Source organism: Pimephales promelas, chromosome 15 (genome assembly GCF_988280905.1).
Source record: "Pimephales promelas chromosome 15, fPimPro1.hap1.1, whole genome shotgun sequence".
Lineage (NCBI taxonomy): Eukaryota > Metazoa > Chordata > Actinopteri > Cypriniformes > Leuciscidae > Pimephales > Pimephales promelas.
In genome coordinates this window covers 8,110,937-8,126,098 of record NC_142783.1, presented here as the reverse complement: position 1 = coordinate 8,126,098, position 15,162 = coordinate 8,110,937, and the positions used below count along the sequence as shown (strand labels likewise).

At 36.2% G+C, this 15,162-nt stretch overlaps 2 protein-coding genes across 12 annotated transcripts in view; both read right to left on the bottom strand.

Annotated features, from left to right (window-relative positions):
* LOC120462375 (b(0,+)-type amino acid transporter 1) overlaps positions 1-9,030 on the bottom strand; it is a 51,791-nt gene extending 42,761 nt beyond the window's left edge. Inside the window, exon 1 of the mRNA XM_039650999.2 lies at positions 8,229-9,030. Coding sequence (XP_039506933.1) covers positions 8,229-8,942 — 714 coding nt within the window. The 5' untranslated portion in view covers positions 8,943-9,030. The remainder of the gene's footprint in view (positions 1-8,228) is intronic.
* Positions 9,031-11,081: 2,051 nt separating this feature from the next.
* arel1 (apoptosis resistant E3 ubiquitin protein ligase 1) overlaps positions 11,082-15,162 on the bottom strand; it is a 129,530-nt gene continuing 125,449 nt past the window's right edge. For all 11 annotated transcript variants that reach the window (XM_089120077.1, XM_089120080.1, XM_089120076.1 and 8 more), the window contains one exon: positions 11,082-14,704. In XM_089120077.1, coding sequence (XP_088976203.1) covers positions 14,602-14,704 — 103 coding nt within the window. In that variant the 3' untranslated portion in view covers positions 11,082-14,601. The remainder of the gene's footprint in view (positions 14,705-15,162) is intronic.

The window sequence follows — 15,162 nt, the reverse complement described above, 5'->3', positions numbered from 1 at the left end:
ACAAATAATAGTTTTTAGTCAAATAACACCCCTCCACGCCCGTGAAACTTTTCTCCCTCAAACAGCAAGCTAACGTTACTTCTACAGCCTACACACAGCAATACAAACAACATCCTGCATGCTCTCTTCACGTCGTTCTAGTAAAATAATAATAATAAGTAAACAAACATCAAAATCACTTCGCTGAGAATAGAACACCACTTACCAGCAGCCGCAAGAGTTGAAGATCTGGGAATGCGCGATTGCGCGTAGCCGCGCGAAATTATAAAATGCGCGTGCAGCGTGAGGAATAAGGTGAAAGGTCATCATGTGGGTCATTATATTTACGGCTAAATTATTATTCATTCATTTTACTACTAGTTAGATGGGGCAGGCATCCACAAAAGTGTCTTTAAATACAAAAAAAGGAGAGGAAATTTTGTCTTGACAAAAGGGCAAAAGGGCAGGTGCTCGAGCACCCAACGCCCATGACAGACCAGGGGCCTGCACTATGATGATAGTTGAACAAACTCCGGATTTATACAATTAGTTGAGAGTTGACAAACCAAACCAATCCAACCAGGATTTGTTGGTATCATGATTCTGATCATCAACTTTCTCTGTCAACTCAGGCTTTGATCCTGAGTTTAACAAATTTACACAGCAAGAAGAAAATAGCTGTCTATGAAAGAGGACAACTAAAAGAAAAAAGTATTGCTATATTAGTGGAAGTTAAAGTTGTGAAGTTAATTTATCCATTTGATAAAGGTATAGAGCACTAAACATTTAAGCTCACATGTAATCATTTTATAGTTTTACATATTGATTATAAAGCGTGTTTATACCTCCATTTGTTTATTCATTTAAACTGAGCGTGACAATAATTGATAAACTAAAATTGTACATGTGTGATCAATTAAGGGTGTAATAATAACATAAATAATATCTATATCATACAAAATTATTATTCTAATTAAGCATTAGCTACTAAAAGCTGGTAGGAAAGCATTGTTAAAGTACTGGATTCAGATACTGTCTTTCCTACCGTTCTGGGATATAAGTTGCATTGGACTCTATGGAGGGAAAGAAAGCTCTCGTATTTCATTAAAAATATTTTAATTTGTGTTCCAAAGATGAATGAAGGTCTATGCATGTGGAACGATGCAAGGGTGAGTAATTAATGACATAAATGACAAAAAGTATTTTGCAATACAACATGATCACAATAAATGCATTTAAGTATTTTTTCTTTCCTTTTTTCTTTCTTTTTTTTTTTGGCATAGGTAGTAGTTGTGTCATAACATAGTAGTTTATGACACCTAATATGAAGTGGGACCCATGACTGAAATAAAATTGCATTGCTGTGAGGCAAATTATATCACAATAAAAGTGAGTACAAGAGGTGCATGCACTCTAAAAAATGCTGGGTTGTTTTAACCCAATTTTGGGTCAAATATGGACAAACCCAAAATGCTGGGTTAAAAATGTAATGTAAAAATTTAACCCAACGGCTGGGTTAGTCCATATTTGACCCAAAGTTGGGTTAAAACAACCCAGCATTTTTTAGAGTGTGGCTTATTATGCTTTCTTCCACTATATTATGTGTATAATGTACATCTTGTAATACTTTCCGAACACAACCACCTAATCACACCCCAATTTTTTAAAATTATGTCTAAACATAAGATTTATGAATTTGAATTGCATATAAAATTTCCATCCATTTCGATTACATAGTTTTAAAGGTCCCGTTCTTCGCGATTCCATTTTTCAAACTTCAGTTAGTGTGTAATGTTGCTGTTAGAGCATACATAATACCTGTAAAATTATGAAGCTTAAAGTTCAATGCCTGGCGTAATATTTTATTTAACAGATGTCCCCTTTCAAAGCACACAGCGAACGGCCTGTTTGGACTAAATCCCTCTGCTTCCTTTTTTTTTTTTGTGATCAACTCTTTATTGTCTTTATGAACAAAGATAACACAAACATCTACATAAAAATAAAAATTAAAATTTTTTTAAAAAAAAAATAAAAAAAAATTAAATAAAAAATAAAAATAAATAAATAAATAAATAAAATAAGACACATCAAGAAATGTACAGTATGACAGAGAACATAATATAAAAAATATATATACATACAATCATTCCTTTATATAATCCAAAATTTTTGAAGAAAAACATTGCCATGCACCAACGGTACTGGGTTTAGCCTTGTTAATTCGTGCTGTTGTACATTCACAAGTCACTATTTTGTGGAGGCTATGAATCCAATAAGTTTTTGCACACATGTGTGGAGTAAACCAGTTCTGTATTATTGTCTTCTTCGCAGCTGTAAACCCAGCAAACAACATTCTTTTTTGCAACAAAGTTATACAGGAGTCAGAATCGTCATTGAGAAGACATAAACCTGGATTAGGCAGGTAATCAATTTGTAGTAAGGAGGATAGGACCAAGTTTACATTATCCCACATGTTGGCAACAACTGGACACTCCCAAAACATATGAAGAAAGGTACCAGACGATAGAGTGTTACAAATATGGCAGTTAAAAGTTGATTGCAGTTTCATTTTGAACCTCTTGTAAGGGGTTATGTATGCTCTATGGATGACTTTGTAATGGATAAGACGATGAGCCAAGTTTTTAGAAGTTAAAGCTAGATTAGACCACACCCTCTCCCAGTCGAGAGATAAATTAAAATCATATAATTCACGACTCCAGATGGATGTAATAGGAAGAGGCTTAGTAATTTGATCATTAACTCTACTCTATATTAAAGAAACAGAGGGCCGACCAGAGGATGGTGCGATCCAATCCCACATAGGATGGGAGGAAATAGGGGATGCCCAGGGAACCCCATATGCCTTGAGAGCCGAGCGTAATTGAAAGAAGACAAAAAATGAGGATGCTGGTAAACAAAACTTAGTTCTTAGTTCTTGAAGTGTGCAAAGTCCTTGGTTATCAAATAAGTCGCCGCATGTGTTTATACCCAGCGAAGACCAAGAAGGCTGGACAAACAGCTAATTTCCACATAGAAAATTGAAGTTGTGCCATAAAGGTGTGTTGCTACAAAATTTGAATGGTCCTCCCATTAGACGTTCAACCCTTTTCCAGATCCTAATAGAATTGGCCACAATTGGGCCGAATTTATACTTATTTTTATTTCCTGTACCAGCAAATAGAATATCTTGGAGCCTATGTGGTTTAACCTTGTCAGCTTCAATTTCTCTCCATGGAACTTTGGATTGAGAGTCAACCCAAATATGTAGCGCCTTAAGTTGAAATGACCAATAATACAACTCAAAATTTGGCACAGCCAATATAGGATGTTGTATGTGGTTAGTTTAATTCTGGGTCGTTTACCATTCCAGATAAACTGGGAAAGTATGAAATTAATCTCCTTAAAGTAACCTGGAGGGGGGGGGGGGGGAGCGGCAGCATAGAAAAAAGAAAATTAAACCGAGGTAACAGATTCATTTTCACTGTCGAAATTCGCCCTTGAAGAGAGACTTTAAGATTATTTCATCTTTGAGTATCACTCTTGATCTTGCCTAAAACGTTATTAAAATTGTCCCTGGCAATCTTAAGGATGTTTTTATATATGGTGATACCCAAATAGACAAAAGAATCTTTAGGGATGAAAGAAGGGATAGGACAATTGACCTTCACATTGTTAATTGGCATTAAAGCAGATTTGGTCCAGTTTATCTTGTAACCTGATAAACTACTAAAAAGGTTGAATTCCTTAATTATACCGGTTATTGACATATCAAAGTGATCTAAATATAAAATTATGTCATCTGCATACAAAGAAATAATATGATTATGGTCGTGAATCTTAATCGGTGTTACTTCAGATTTCCTAATGGCTTGTGCTAATGGTTCAAGGGATAAACAAAACAATAAGGGGGAAAGTGGACATCCCTGCCTCGTTCCTCGCTGTAGAGGGAATGGGGGGGAAATAATATTACCAGTTAAGACTGACGCCTCAGGTGAGTGGTAGAGTGTCTTAATCATAGAGATATAATGTTCACCAAAGCCAAAACATTGCAGAACTACCCACATATAATTCCACTCTAGCCTGTCGAAGGCCTTTTCCGCGTCCAAAGAAAAAAACGCACAGGGGCTAGGATGGGTGTCTGCAAAATCCAGAACATGAAAAAGTCGACGCATATTATCGGATGCGTGACATTCCTTAATGAACCCGGTTTGGTCCTCCTTAATTAAGCTATGAATTACTTTCTCCATGCGAGAGGCAAGAGCTTTTGCATAAACTTTTAAGTCGCATGAAATGAGTGATATTGGTCTATAATTAGAGCAATCGAGCGGATCTTTCCCCTTTTTCAGAAGCAATGATATCAAAGATGTTTTCTGATCTCTATGAAATGCCCCATGCTTGATTGCTAGATTAAATGAATCAAGCATGAAAGTCCCTACCAAGTCCCATATTTCAAGATACAATTCATGAATGCCATCTAGGCCTGGAGATTTGCCCTTTTGAAGACTTTTTAGTGATTCGTGGAGCTCCTCCAAACTTAACGGGGCATCCAAAGAGTCTTTATCCATCTGTGAAATCCGTGGCAGTTCTAATTTACCTAGATACTCTTTGCAGATTGACTCATTCAAATTGATTTCGGTTTTTGTATAAATTTGTGTAAAAATCCTGAAATATGTCATTAACTTTCATTGGATTTGTGGTGACCTGATCATCTGGAGATTTTATTGCACTGATAAATGCCTTAGACTCGCATTCCCTCAACCTGATGGCCAATAAGTGGCTAGGTCTCTCTAATTCAAAATAATATTTTTGTCTAGTTCTATGCAATATAAACTCAGCCTTTGAATGTGAAAGTAAATCATATTCTTCTTTTAAGGAGGACAATCGTGTAGCCTGTTGATCAGAAAAACTTTGTTTTTGCAAGTTTTGCAATAACTGGATCTTATTTTCTAATTGTGTAAACTGGCGGCTTTTCGCTTTGGCAAGAGAAGAAGAGAAAGATATATAAAATCCTCGTATAACACATTTAGTTGTTTCCCATAATATTTGAGGGTCTACATCACGAGATGCATTAATTTCGAGAAAATCCTTTATATGATCTTTTAATGAATTAATGAACATCTGATTAATGACGTGTTAAAACGCCATCTAGGGGGCTTGGTCTTAATGTTGGAAAGGTGAACATTACACAACACTGCAGAGTGGTCAGACAATAAAATTGGTAATATAGAGATGGAGGAGTTCGATGAGATTAGAGATGGACTGAAAAATATATAATCTATCCTAGAGAAAGTCTTATGCCTGTTAGAAAAAAAAGTAAAGTCCTTAGACGTCTTGTTTTGAATTCCTCTGCTTCCTTTTTTTAATGATGTAACTAGAATAGTTTTTTGACTAATCTCCGCCCAGAGGAATAGAGCTTCACAGTCCCGCCCACAGCCAGAGAGAGCGTTGGTGCCGGAAGAAAATTTCCTATTAATTTCTCCCATTGACATTTTGTAAAATCCATATCTAAAGAGTATTAGAGCATGTCTGAGGATAACCAGCTACGGCTGAACTCATACAACATATCATTTTGAGTGTTAAAAACAAAGAGAAAATCCAAAAAATGTCAAAAGGTACAAGCCTGTGTACATATTTTCATTTTCAAAGGAACTATTCATCCCATAAACCACCGCGCCTCACTGAAGTCGACTGAAGCCACAGTGAAAAAGCCTTTTGAGTGACTTCCAAATCTGACGACGGCCACGTGAACTTTTTCCTCCCATGAATTTTATATGGTGAATGTGCAGGGAAACTCCTTTTCCTCGATTTACTGAAGCTTCTATGTGAAACGCATTTGCAGCTGCACATGCTAAAACATTGAGCATCTGGCTTGCTCATAGGCTGTGCTGCGGCAACTGCACATCCAATGGTGCAGAGGGGTCTCAGAGGTGCGACCAATGACCTTAGCCCTACGTCATTACGCGATCTTCAGTCTGTCACGTACCTTCGCGGGGTTTCAGACACGTTACACGACTTCCACCAATCAGATGCATCACTGTGGGATTGTTCATTGTTCATTTTTGTATTTTTTTATACATTTTTATATTTTGCCGTTTATATCAGCATATACAATCACTTAGTACAGCCGTAGCTGGTTTTAAGTCTACCATTCATGGTTACGTTTTAATGGCTTTAATGGGCGGGACTGTGATGCTCTACACAAAAAAGGGCATCACAACAAGATTGTGTTGTGTAATGTCTTGTTGTGCTCCCAAGGAGAAGAAGCACTTTAGATGCACATGCATCTCCAATTCATGGTAAGAGGCGTGACCTTTCTGGGCAACGTGCGGTAAGCTGCTGTCGAATCACAACACAGGAACTGCTTGCACAATCAGAACTTGTTACGTTTTTCTGAAGAGGGACTTCATAAAACAAGGAAGTCATCGGTTTTTGGACAGTGAAAACAGCCGTATACAGATAAGTAAATTGTGTGAAAAATACTGTTTTTTTACACAAGAAACATGAACACATGTTATATAACACACTGTAAACACAATCAAAGCTTCAAAAAAGCATGCAGAACGGGACCTTTAAAGGAGGAGTGAAACACTCAGTTTCAGTCAATCTCATGTTAATTTTGAGTACCTAGTAATATTGCAGTAACTGGAGAAAAAGCTGAGCGGTTGGAGGCATGGCGTGTGGGCGGAGCTAAATAATCATGAGAGAAGCTTTTACGTTGAGCGTCTAGAAGCTGTGACATCCTAAAACAATACCAAACACCCTAAACATTACTAGACACCCTAAACAATACAAAGGTCGCGTTCATACAGAACACGTTTTTGCTCACAAAAACATGAGATCAGTGAAATGGAAGGAAAACACAAGGTCTCGTCACAAGGTCTCGTCAATGATACAAGTCGATCATTCTCTGAGATTTGTTTACATGATAATCGAATGTAAAGATTTTATCTCTAAAAACTAATTAAATGTAGTAAACTAATGAGTAATGAAAAATAAAAATCGCTATTTATTACCACTAACAATGCTCAAAATAGCCCCACACTAACACAGTAACATAATGAGGGTCCCTACATGCAAACTGAAGCATTGAGAACTGTTGGTGTACAGACCGTTTAATAAGAAGATATTTTATAAAGACAGCCCACTTCGCGTATACAGGCAGGAGCCATCTTTGGAAAAGAGTCTCAACTAGTCGAACCACGAACACCATGACAAGTGAGCTGGTCGATCGGAATTACGTTTGTGAAATCTAATTACATGGAAATGCATGAATTATATCTGTAGTCTGCACTGTCTGGGGAAAGGGAGGGCAAGAGGTTTTTCGGTCATTCATGCAAATCAATGAGCTAGACTTACAGCTGGCGATGCAAACTAAAAACACGCAACAGTTGCTCTATATATCAGAAATAATTGACCAATCGACCATTTGAGATTACACAGTTCAGCTCACTTGGTACGGCGTTTGTGGTTCTACTGGTCGAGACGGTTTTTCAAAGATGGCCTGTATGCAAAGTAGACTGTCTTTATAAAATAATATCTTCTTATTAAACTGACTGTACGCCTACAGCGTTCTCAATGCTTCGGTTTGCATGCAAGGAACCTCATTATGTTACTGTGTTAGTGTGGGGCTATTTTGAGCCTTGCTAGTGGAATTAAATAGCGATTTTTATTTTTCATTACTCTATCCCCTATATACTAATGTTATAAGCAAAACAGTTTTTAGAGATGTGTTATTAGACCAAAGGTTCACCAGAGTTGTCCTTTAATTTGTCCGATATTTTGAAGACAGAATGTATCAGCTCACAAAGTTGGTTGAGAAAATCTTGAGAGTGTACAAAGCTCTAATCTAGGAAAGAGGAACCTTGCCACATTGAAAGAGCTATACAGTATGAGAAGGTTTTTATGGGTTTAACTTTTTTGTTCACATTATTCCGACATCTCTTTTTGCATATAAATGCAGCCTGCTCTTGATATACATGACTAAGGCCTGTTCACACCAACACGAATTAGGTCCAAGTGCAATTAGGTCCAAGTGCAATTTGTCTGTTCAGAGACAGTCTGTTTCACCAATGTGAAAAAAGGTAGACACTGAATGAATCAAATCCCTCAATTAACAGCTCGAGCATGGAGCTCAAGGAATGGAATGAAACTGCCTGCTCTGCCCTAAACCCGTCTCCATAAAAAAAAATAATAATAATAAGTTGCATTAATAATTACCTCATAATTACCTCAAAATAAGACATAATTACCTCAGGATGATTGATCTCTTCAGTAACATGGTTTAAAGTGTTCCAGCCATCATAGGACCACAAACACTGGTAAAATGCTATTCCCATGGGTCTGATGCTCAGCTTTGTCCCATCGAAAGAATTTTGGAGGCTGTTGGCGGTGTCCCCTTGAATAAGTAGGACAACTCCCCCAATCACAATTATTATAAGTGCCAGCACCTTCATAGCCATGAATAACACTGTGACTCTGATGGAGGAGCGCACATTCAAGCAGTTCAAAACTGTCAATACCATAATTGCTAGGGCTGCCAAACATTTCACTGCTCCATTTGGTGGTAGGCAATCATCATAGAAAGGCGCAAGGGTATTTTGGGCAAAGGTGAGTGCCACTGCAATCATGCTAGTTGGTCTCATCACAATGTTATTGGTGAAAGCACATATAAAGGCCATGATATTGCCTGAAGTGCGCAAGATGTAAATATACTCTCCTCCAGACTCACGAATAACAGTTCCTAATTCAGCGTAGCTCAAAGAAGCTAGCATGGCCAGCAATCCACTAGCAGCCCATATTAACAGACTAGCACCTGGACTCCCAATATAAAGCAGCACATACTGAGGAGACATGAAGATTCCAGAACCAACCATGACCCCTGCAATGAGAGACACTCCACTCAGCAGCCCTACTTCAGTCTTCAGTTTCAGCTCGTCAGGTGACCTGTCCTTTTCAGTTGCCATATGGAGTTGATTTCGAATGGACAGTATGAACAGGACAAAGTAACAAACATAAAAGACGTTATCATTACTGTTTTGTGGTCAGTATGAGACTGCATTTGGACTTTGAGCAGTACTGGAGCTCATTGTAATAAGGATTAGAAGATGCTGGTGTCTGGCTATTCATTTATCTTTTCCTGACTAATATTTTAATTCTTAAGGGTTAATGTATGACAAAGAATACAAGTTCACACATAGTATACCTCCTTTAATAGAAAGTTTGCAGCAGTGTTGGCCCTATTTTCTAACATTCATGTGTGTTCAAGAATTAGAAGGAGTAAATCAAGAAATAATAATAATAAAAAGTTGACCCAAGTCAAGTCGCATTTAATTATATAGCGTTTTTTTTACAATACAGATTTTTTTTAAAGCAGCTTTACAGAGATAACACAGGGCTCCAGACTAACTTTTTTTACTAGGAGCACTGTTGCCCTTGACTGAAAATTTTAGGAACACAAGCAGAAAATATAGGGGCACACCTTAAGTCAGCTCGCAATGCAATTATTCAAATTTACCCCAAAATAACTGTAATACTGACAAATTCTTTAATAATAAAGAGACTTAACGTACAGATATTACGGTATGGAGTTTTATTTTAAGTTCACAGGGCTCCAGACTCAAATTTGAGGGCAGCACATGAGAACTCACACCGAGTTCTACAAAAATAAAAATAATAATAATAAAAAAAGAATCTGGTAGCACTGGGGCTGACAATAAATCACTAAGCTTAATTTAGGGTGTAGATGAAATTAACTTTAGTTATTGTCATTCATAATGTCTTAATATTAATTAAAAAACAAAAGGAGTGAAAAAATGTTAACATAGACAATTAACATCCTACTGTTTGCAATGTTTTTTTTTTTTTTTTTTGTTTTTTTTTAAATAAGTGTTTAAATAAGAGTTATCCAACATCTTAAAACGTTTTGTTTTAGGACAATCTTTGAAAGATGAACAAAAAATGTGTTGGTCATCACATAAAAAATACATTTAAAATAAGCATTTATGTATGAATTTATAGTTTTGAAGTGCTAGTAAAAGATGTGTATAGGCTACTTATAGCGTTTGACTATTTCTGTTACATTATTATGGTTAGAGTTAACTCACTGCATTAGCCTAAATCTATGGTGGATGTTGCTGATTTGTGGATTGAAGGCTAGCCTAATATTAATGACCATTAGTAACTCGATTTAAATTTAATATATGACATAGGCCTACTTTAGTTTCTAGAAACATTTTTGTCATTTGCTAATTTTCTTTACTGTATTTGCCACATTTCAATCCTCTTTCCTGTTGTATTGTGCTCCTGGCAAGTGTTGCAAAATTAGCTCAAAAGAGAAATATTAATAATTAATCAATTACTTGTTATAATTATTAGGATAATTTTAACAGGATTTAAGGAGGCTCTAAGACAAGCGTAACATGACCAATAAGTTGCCACCTGTTCTAGCAAAACATTACACACAAAAGAAAATATTCCTCTGCAGGCAACCACCAAGAAAAGGTGTTGAAACCAATTCTCGCCCAGGACAACTGAAGCTGCTAGAAAATGCTGGCAGGTGTTGATCTACAGCTTATATTTCCAAAAGGTTATATTTCTGCGGTGAGATTGTGGGGTTAGAGATTGTGGTTAGGTCATGGTTGTGCAATATCCTCTGTTGGGAGGTTTTATGGCCTTTTGTCTGGAGCATATGTAGAAAGGGTCTGGCAGTAGGTGTCCATTTATACTCTCTGATTAATATAACAAACACTGCATTCCATGAGGAGGTGATGTAAACTTAAGTGTGAGTCGTTACATGTACATTCATTTGATAGGAGACACGATATAGGTGGGTTTACTCATAAAAAGGTATCCAATAGTAGACAGACACTATACAGGACAGTAATAACACACGTTTTGGTGATAAGCATGTTAATTTATAGAACAGTTTGTCTATTAATTAATGCAGAAAAGTCTGTTTTTTGGGCTTTATGTGTCTTTCTTATTCCTAGGCCTTTGCTTTTCCATAAGACCACATTTTTCACAACAGTGTTATCTGATGGTAGCCCTGGTAACTGAGTCCTTTTTCTGCTCTGTTAAATGTAACAAACAATTATGACTCAATACACAGGAGAATAGATTAATTTTTATAATTTCAATATTTAGTTTTGATGAGGTAAATGGTACTTATAAACCTTATTTGTCATGACAATATAATTCTATCACATTCTTTCGGTAGTGAATGATCTGGGTTGGTTTTTGAGAGCTTTTGGGGATGGAAATCATGGACACAATCTGGCAAACTGGTCACGAAGAATCCATCTGTTGTATCCTTCATTTCCCGGGAAAAGTAAAACAACCTTCAAAGGATGCAGCCTCTAAATTAGGACGCAGCAAATGTTTCATGGCTTTAACAGACAATTTTATTTCTCTAAAGCAAGTATTTTATTTTTATATTATGTTTTATACTTTATTTTATATGATTGACCAACATACTTAATTTTTTTTTTTTAGAAGTATAATAATAATTTGAGAGCAATTTATCTGGCTTCTTACAAGCATGTTAGTTTGCATAGGCATTAGGGGTGGCACGGTACATGAAAAAACACCCGAACCGTTCGGTTCGCTTGTCTCGGTTCGGAGCGTGTGTGCGTCTCACAGCTCGACGCATGCGCAATGTAGCCTCGTGCCCGTATGTCACGTTTGTTTTCTTTTCGCACGACATAAGCTTGTTCAACTTGGACCGGCGCTGCACAGAGCGACCGGTGAATAACATCAAACTAGAGCGGGAACGACGGCTCCGTCACTCACTTTCGCGGTATTTGATGTCATTACCGATCGCTCTGTATGCCGGTTCAAGTTAGTAAACAATCCAGTAAAAGTGGAGTATGGAGCGCTGCAGGTCACGGCACGCGGAGAAATGGCAAGTGGGAGAGATGAGGGAGTTGGAGGAATTCAGCGCGAGCGTCCTAAGTCTATGGTATAAGTCTGGTGTGTGGGAACATTTTGGATTTCATGTTATGCTATTTTAATATAACGCTACAGTGGCACTTTATGTTTAGATAAGAGCTCCAGTCATATGTTTCGAAATCCTGCACTTTAATTTCAAGTGAAAAAAGGTACCCTCACTTTTTGGGAATAGAAGCATTGTTTATACTGTTTTTTGTGTTGAGGTTGAACTTGTTTCACTTTATGTTTATGGCCTTTGCTATTGCTATAGCCTAATTATAGGCAATGAGGTATTCATGTATATTAACTTATTCATAAAAGACAGTGTAGTTCCTCTTTTTTTCTTTTAAAAGATAGAATTTTTGTAAGAGCTACAAAAGTTGTCAGTTGATAAATGCAAGTTAATTTCTTTGTGTAAATAAGATTTGTGTGATAAAAATGCTCAAGTTCTTGTAGAGATAGTCTTTTTTTTTTCAAAATAAATGAAAAGCATGTCAATGTCTTCTCTCTTGCTGTATCAAAATCTCACCTAGCTTTCCTCTGAGATAGTCCCAAAATGTGCTTAAAGTCAAAGAGTCAAATTCAGTTTGTGCATGATTGCATGAATATAATTTTTTTTATACTGTATCCTAAAGTGTGGATAATTAAGCTATATATCACATGCTGAAGTACATTTCTGGAGTGTTAAAGATTAAAAGAAAAAAAAATAACAAGAACCGTACAGAACCGAAAACCGTGACACTAAAACCGTGATACAAACCGAACCGTCGGTTTCGTGAACCGTGCCGCCCCTAATAGGCATTGTTATTTTTTTTTTTACACATTGTTAAATTAAATGTTAAATTAAAGTTTTACACAATGCACTTATTTTCCATCCATAATTAATTGTTTGAGCACATGAATGTAAAAGTTTTTTTTTTTTTTTTTTGCATGATTTCATTATTATCCAAAATATGCTTAATACTTTGTACTATAATAATGAACTCAATTTCAGATTTCATGAATAAATATGCATAACACAATATTTACTAACAGGGAAAACTACTGTACTGATAAAAGACTCATTCAATTGAATATTTTAGTCAAAGTAACAAGTCTAAATATAGAGCTAAAAGACATCAATGCAATGATTCATAATGTATGTGGCACTTTATTACACTTTATTTCTTGCACAACCTTTTTTTCCCCCCTTAGCACACTCAAAGCTTTTTTTCTAGCTACTGATATATGCTTTCTTAATGCTGTACTAAATTCGGAATTTTTGCTTTTACTAAAGCTGATCCATAATATTATGCTTTAGATTGTGTATCACCCAACATTTTTTATGACATTTACAATGAATGAATGAATACATTTCAGATTTTTTATTGTGTTGCATAAAATGCACAGAAATGTTAATGTTAACTCTAGTCTAACTTCATGGAAAAAGAAAATGTGTGTCAAAGAGAGAGAGCGAGAGCGAGAGAGAGAGAGAGAGAGAGAGAGAGAGAGAGAGAGAGAGAGGACAAAGGCAAGAGCACAGTGTAACATCAGGGTAGTTATGTTTTAGCATTTCTTTTATCCCTGCAAACGGTTTGTAGTGGTCACAAAAGGACACTCCAGATTAGCATGTGACCTCATAGAATATTGCTACAAGCTCTATACAGTAGAAAAAAGGTCACTAATGTTCAACAGTCAGCCTTTGTGCATTATGATTTTTCCCATATAATGAACTTTAATTTTGTAGTGGAGTGCCATTAACTGAACTAAATGATAAAAAGAGCATCAGTTATTTATAAAAACAAGCAAAGCCAGTGTTTGTTGTTTGTGGACTTGTTGGTATGATGCATAGATGTTACTCAAATATTTCAGAATAACAGTAGAAAACAAATAGTTTTTGTAATAATATTTTAAATGTACATCTTACCTTAATTTGATCATAACTAGTTTCCTATATATGATCATTAATGATAAATGTTCAAAATAAAAAGGAGCTCAAGAGAGCAAAGACCACATCTGACAAATGTGCAAGTCAGCTGTCTGACATCTGAAAAAACATCAAACATTTAACTGTTTCCGGAAACAGTTGCCAAAACAGTAGCGACTGAAACACTATCGACATTTCTGAGAAAAACAATTTTATGATTTATGAAATGCCCATTAAACAAATTTCACTTGTTAAAAAAAGATGTTTATGTGGTATGCGACAACGTGTCTAAGATCCCTTTTTCATAAATATCAAATGAACAGTTGCAGGGGAAATGCATACACTGTATAAATAAAGCATAAAATGAAACAAAAGTTATACATAACCTTCCCTGATCAGTTAAGGCCCAAGTGCAGAGGTTTTGCAGTCATTCCCAATATCCCACAGTCAACTACGTTCCATAAAAAAAGTTTTATTTATGCCAAATGCAAAACAAGCATCTTGACACTTCGGCCATTTAATTATGTCTGCACTCACATATGGAAAGATAGGCAACTATTGTAACAAAAAAACAAAACAAAACAAAGAAACAAACAAACTCAAATTTGCTTCTTATTTTCATCTTGTAGAACAATATTTTGATACATATGTACATAACTCCTGAATCCTGCCAGAGGCATCTTGTGATCAAAGTCCGTCATTTACAGTACACTGTAAAGTGCACTGGGGTGAGATGTTTATAAAAAAGAGGTTTGGAGATTTCTCTGTTTCTGCCAGAGCTAGACTGATGTTCAAAGCATTCCAAAGCCCTCGCTCCCCTCGCTGATAGCCAGCTTCAGCAGCTTGTGGAGCTCCTCGTAGGAGTCATACGTTGGGAGGCACAGCTGGTTAAAACTGAACAGAAGAGTTAAACAAGAGTTAAACATGCAATCCTAATTTAAACAGATTTTTTTCTATAGATACTTCTTACAAAACTATATTCATGTTGCAAGAAATGTATAATTATATTTAACAATATTAAATACGGTTATAAAACTGATAGTTTTGGTTCTGCTTTGGTGAATTTAGCTCCAACCCTGATCAAACTTCTTTACCTGTCATTTTAATATAATACTAAAGACCTTGATTCATTTGTTCAGGTGCATTTGATTAGGATCGGAATTAAACTGCAGGACACTGGCTCTCAGTAAACCTGTTCCATCTAGGGGTAGCATTAACCGTCAATTTTCTTTCATTGATTGAAAGCTTTTAGGAGTGACGGAAAAATCTGAAGGCTGAATGTTCCTTTCTAGAGTCTATTAGTTTCACATTTAATTCTGGGAATTAAATTTTGGTCCCTCTTTTGAAGTGAG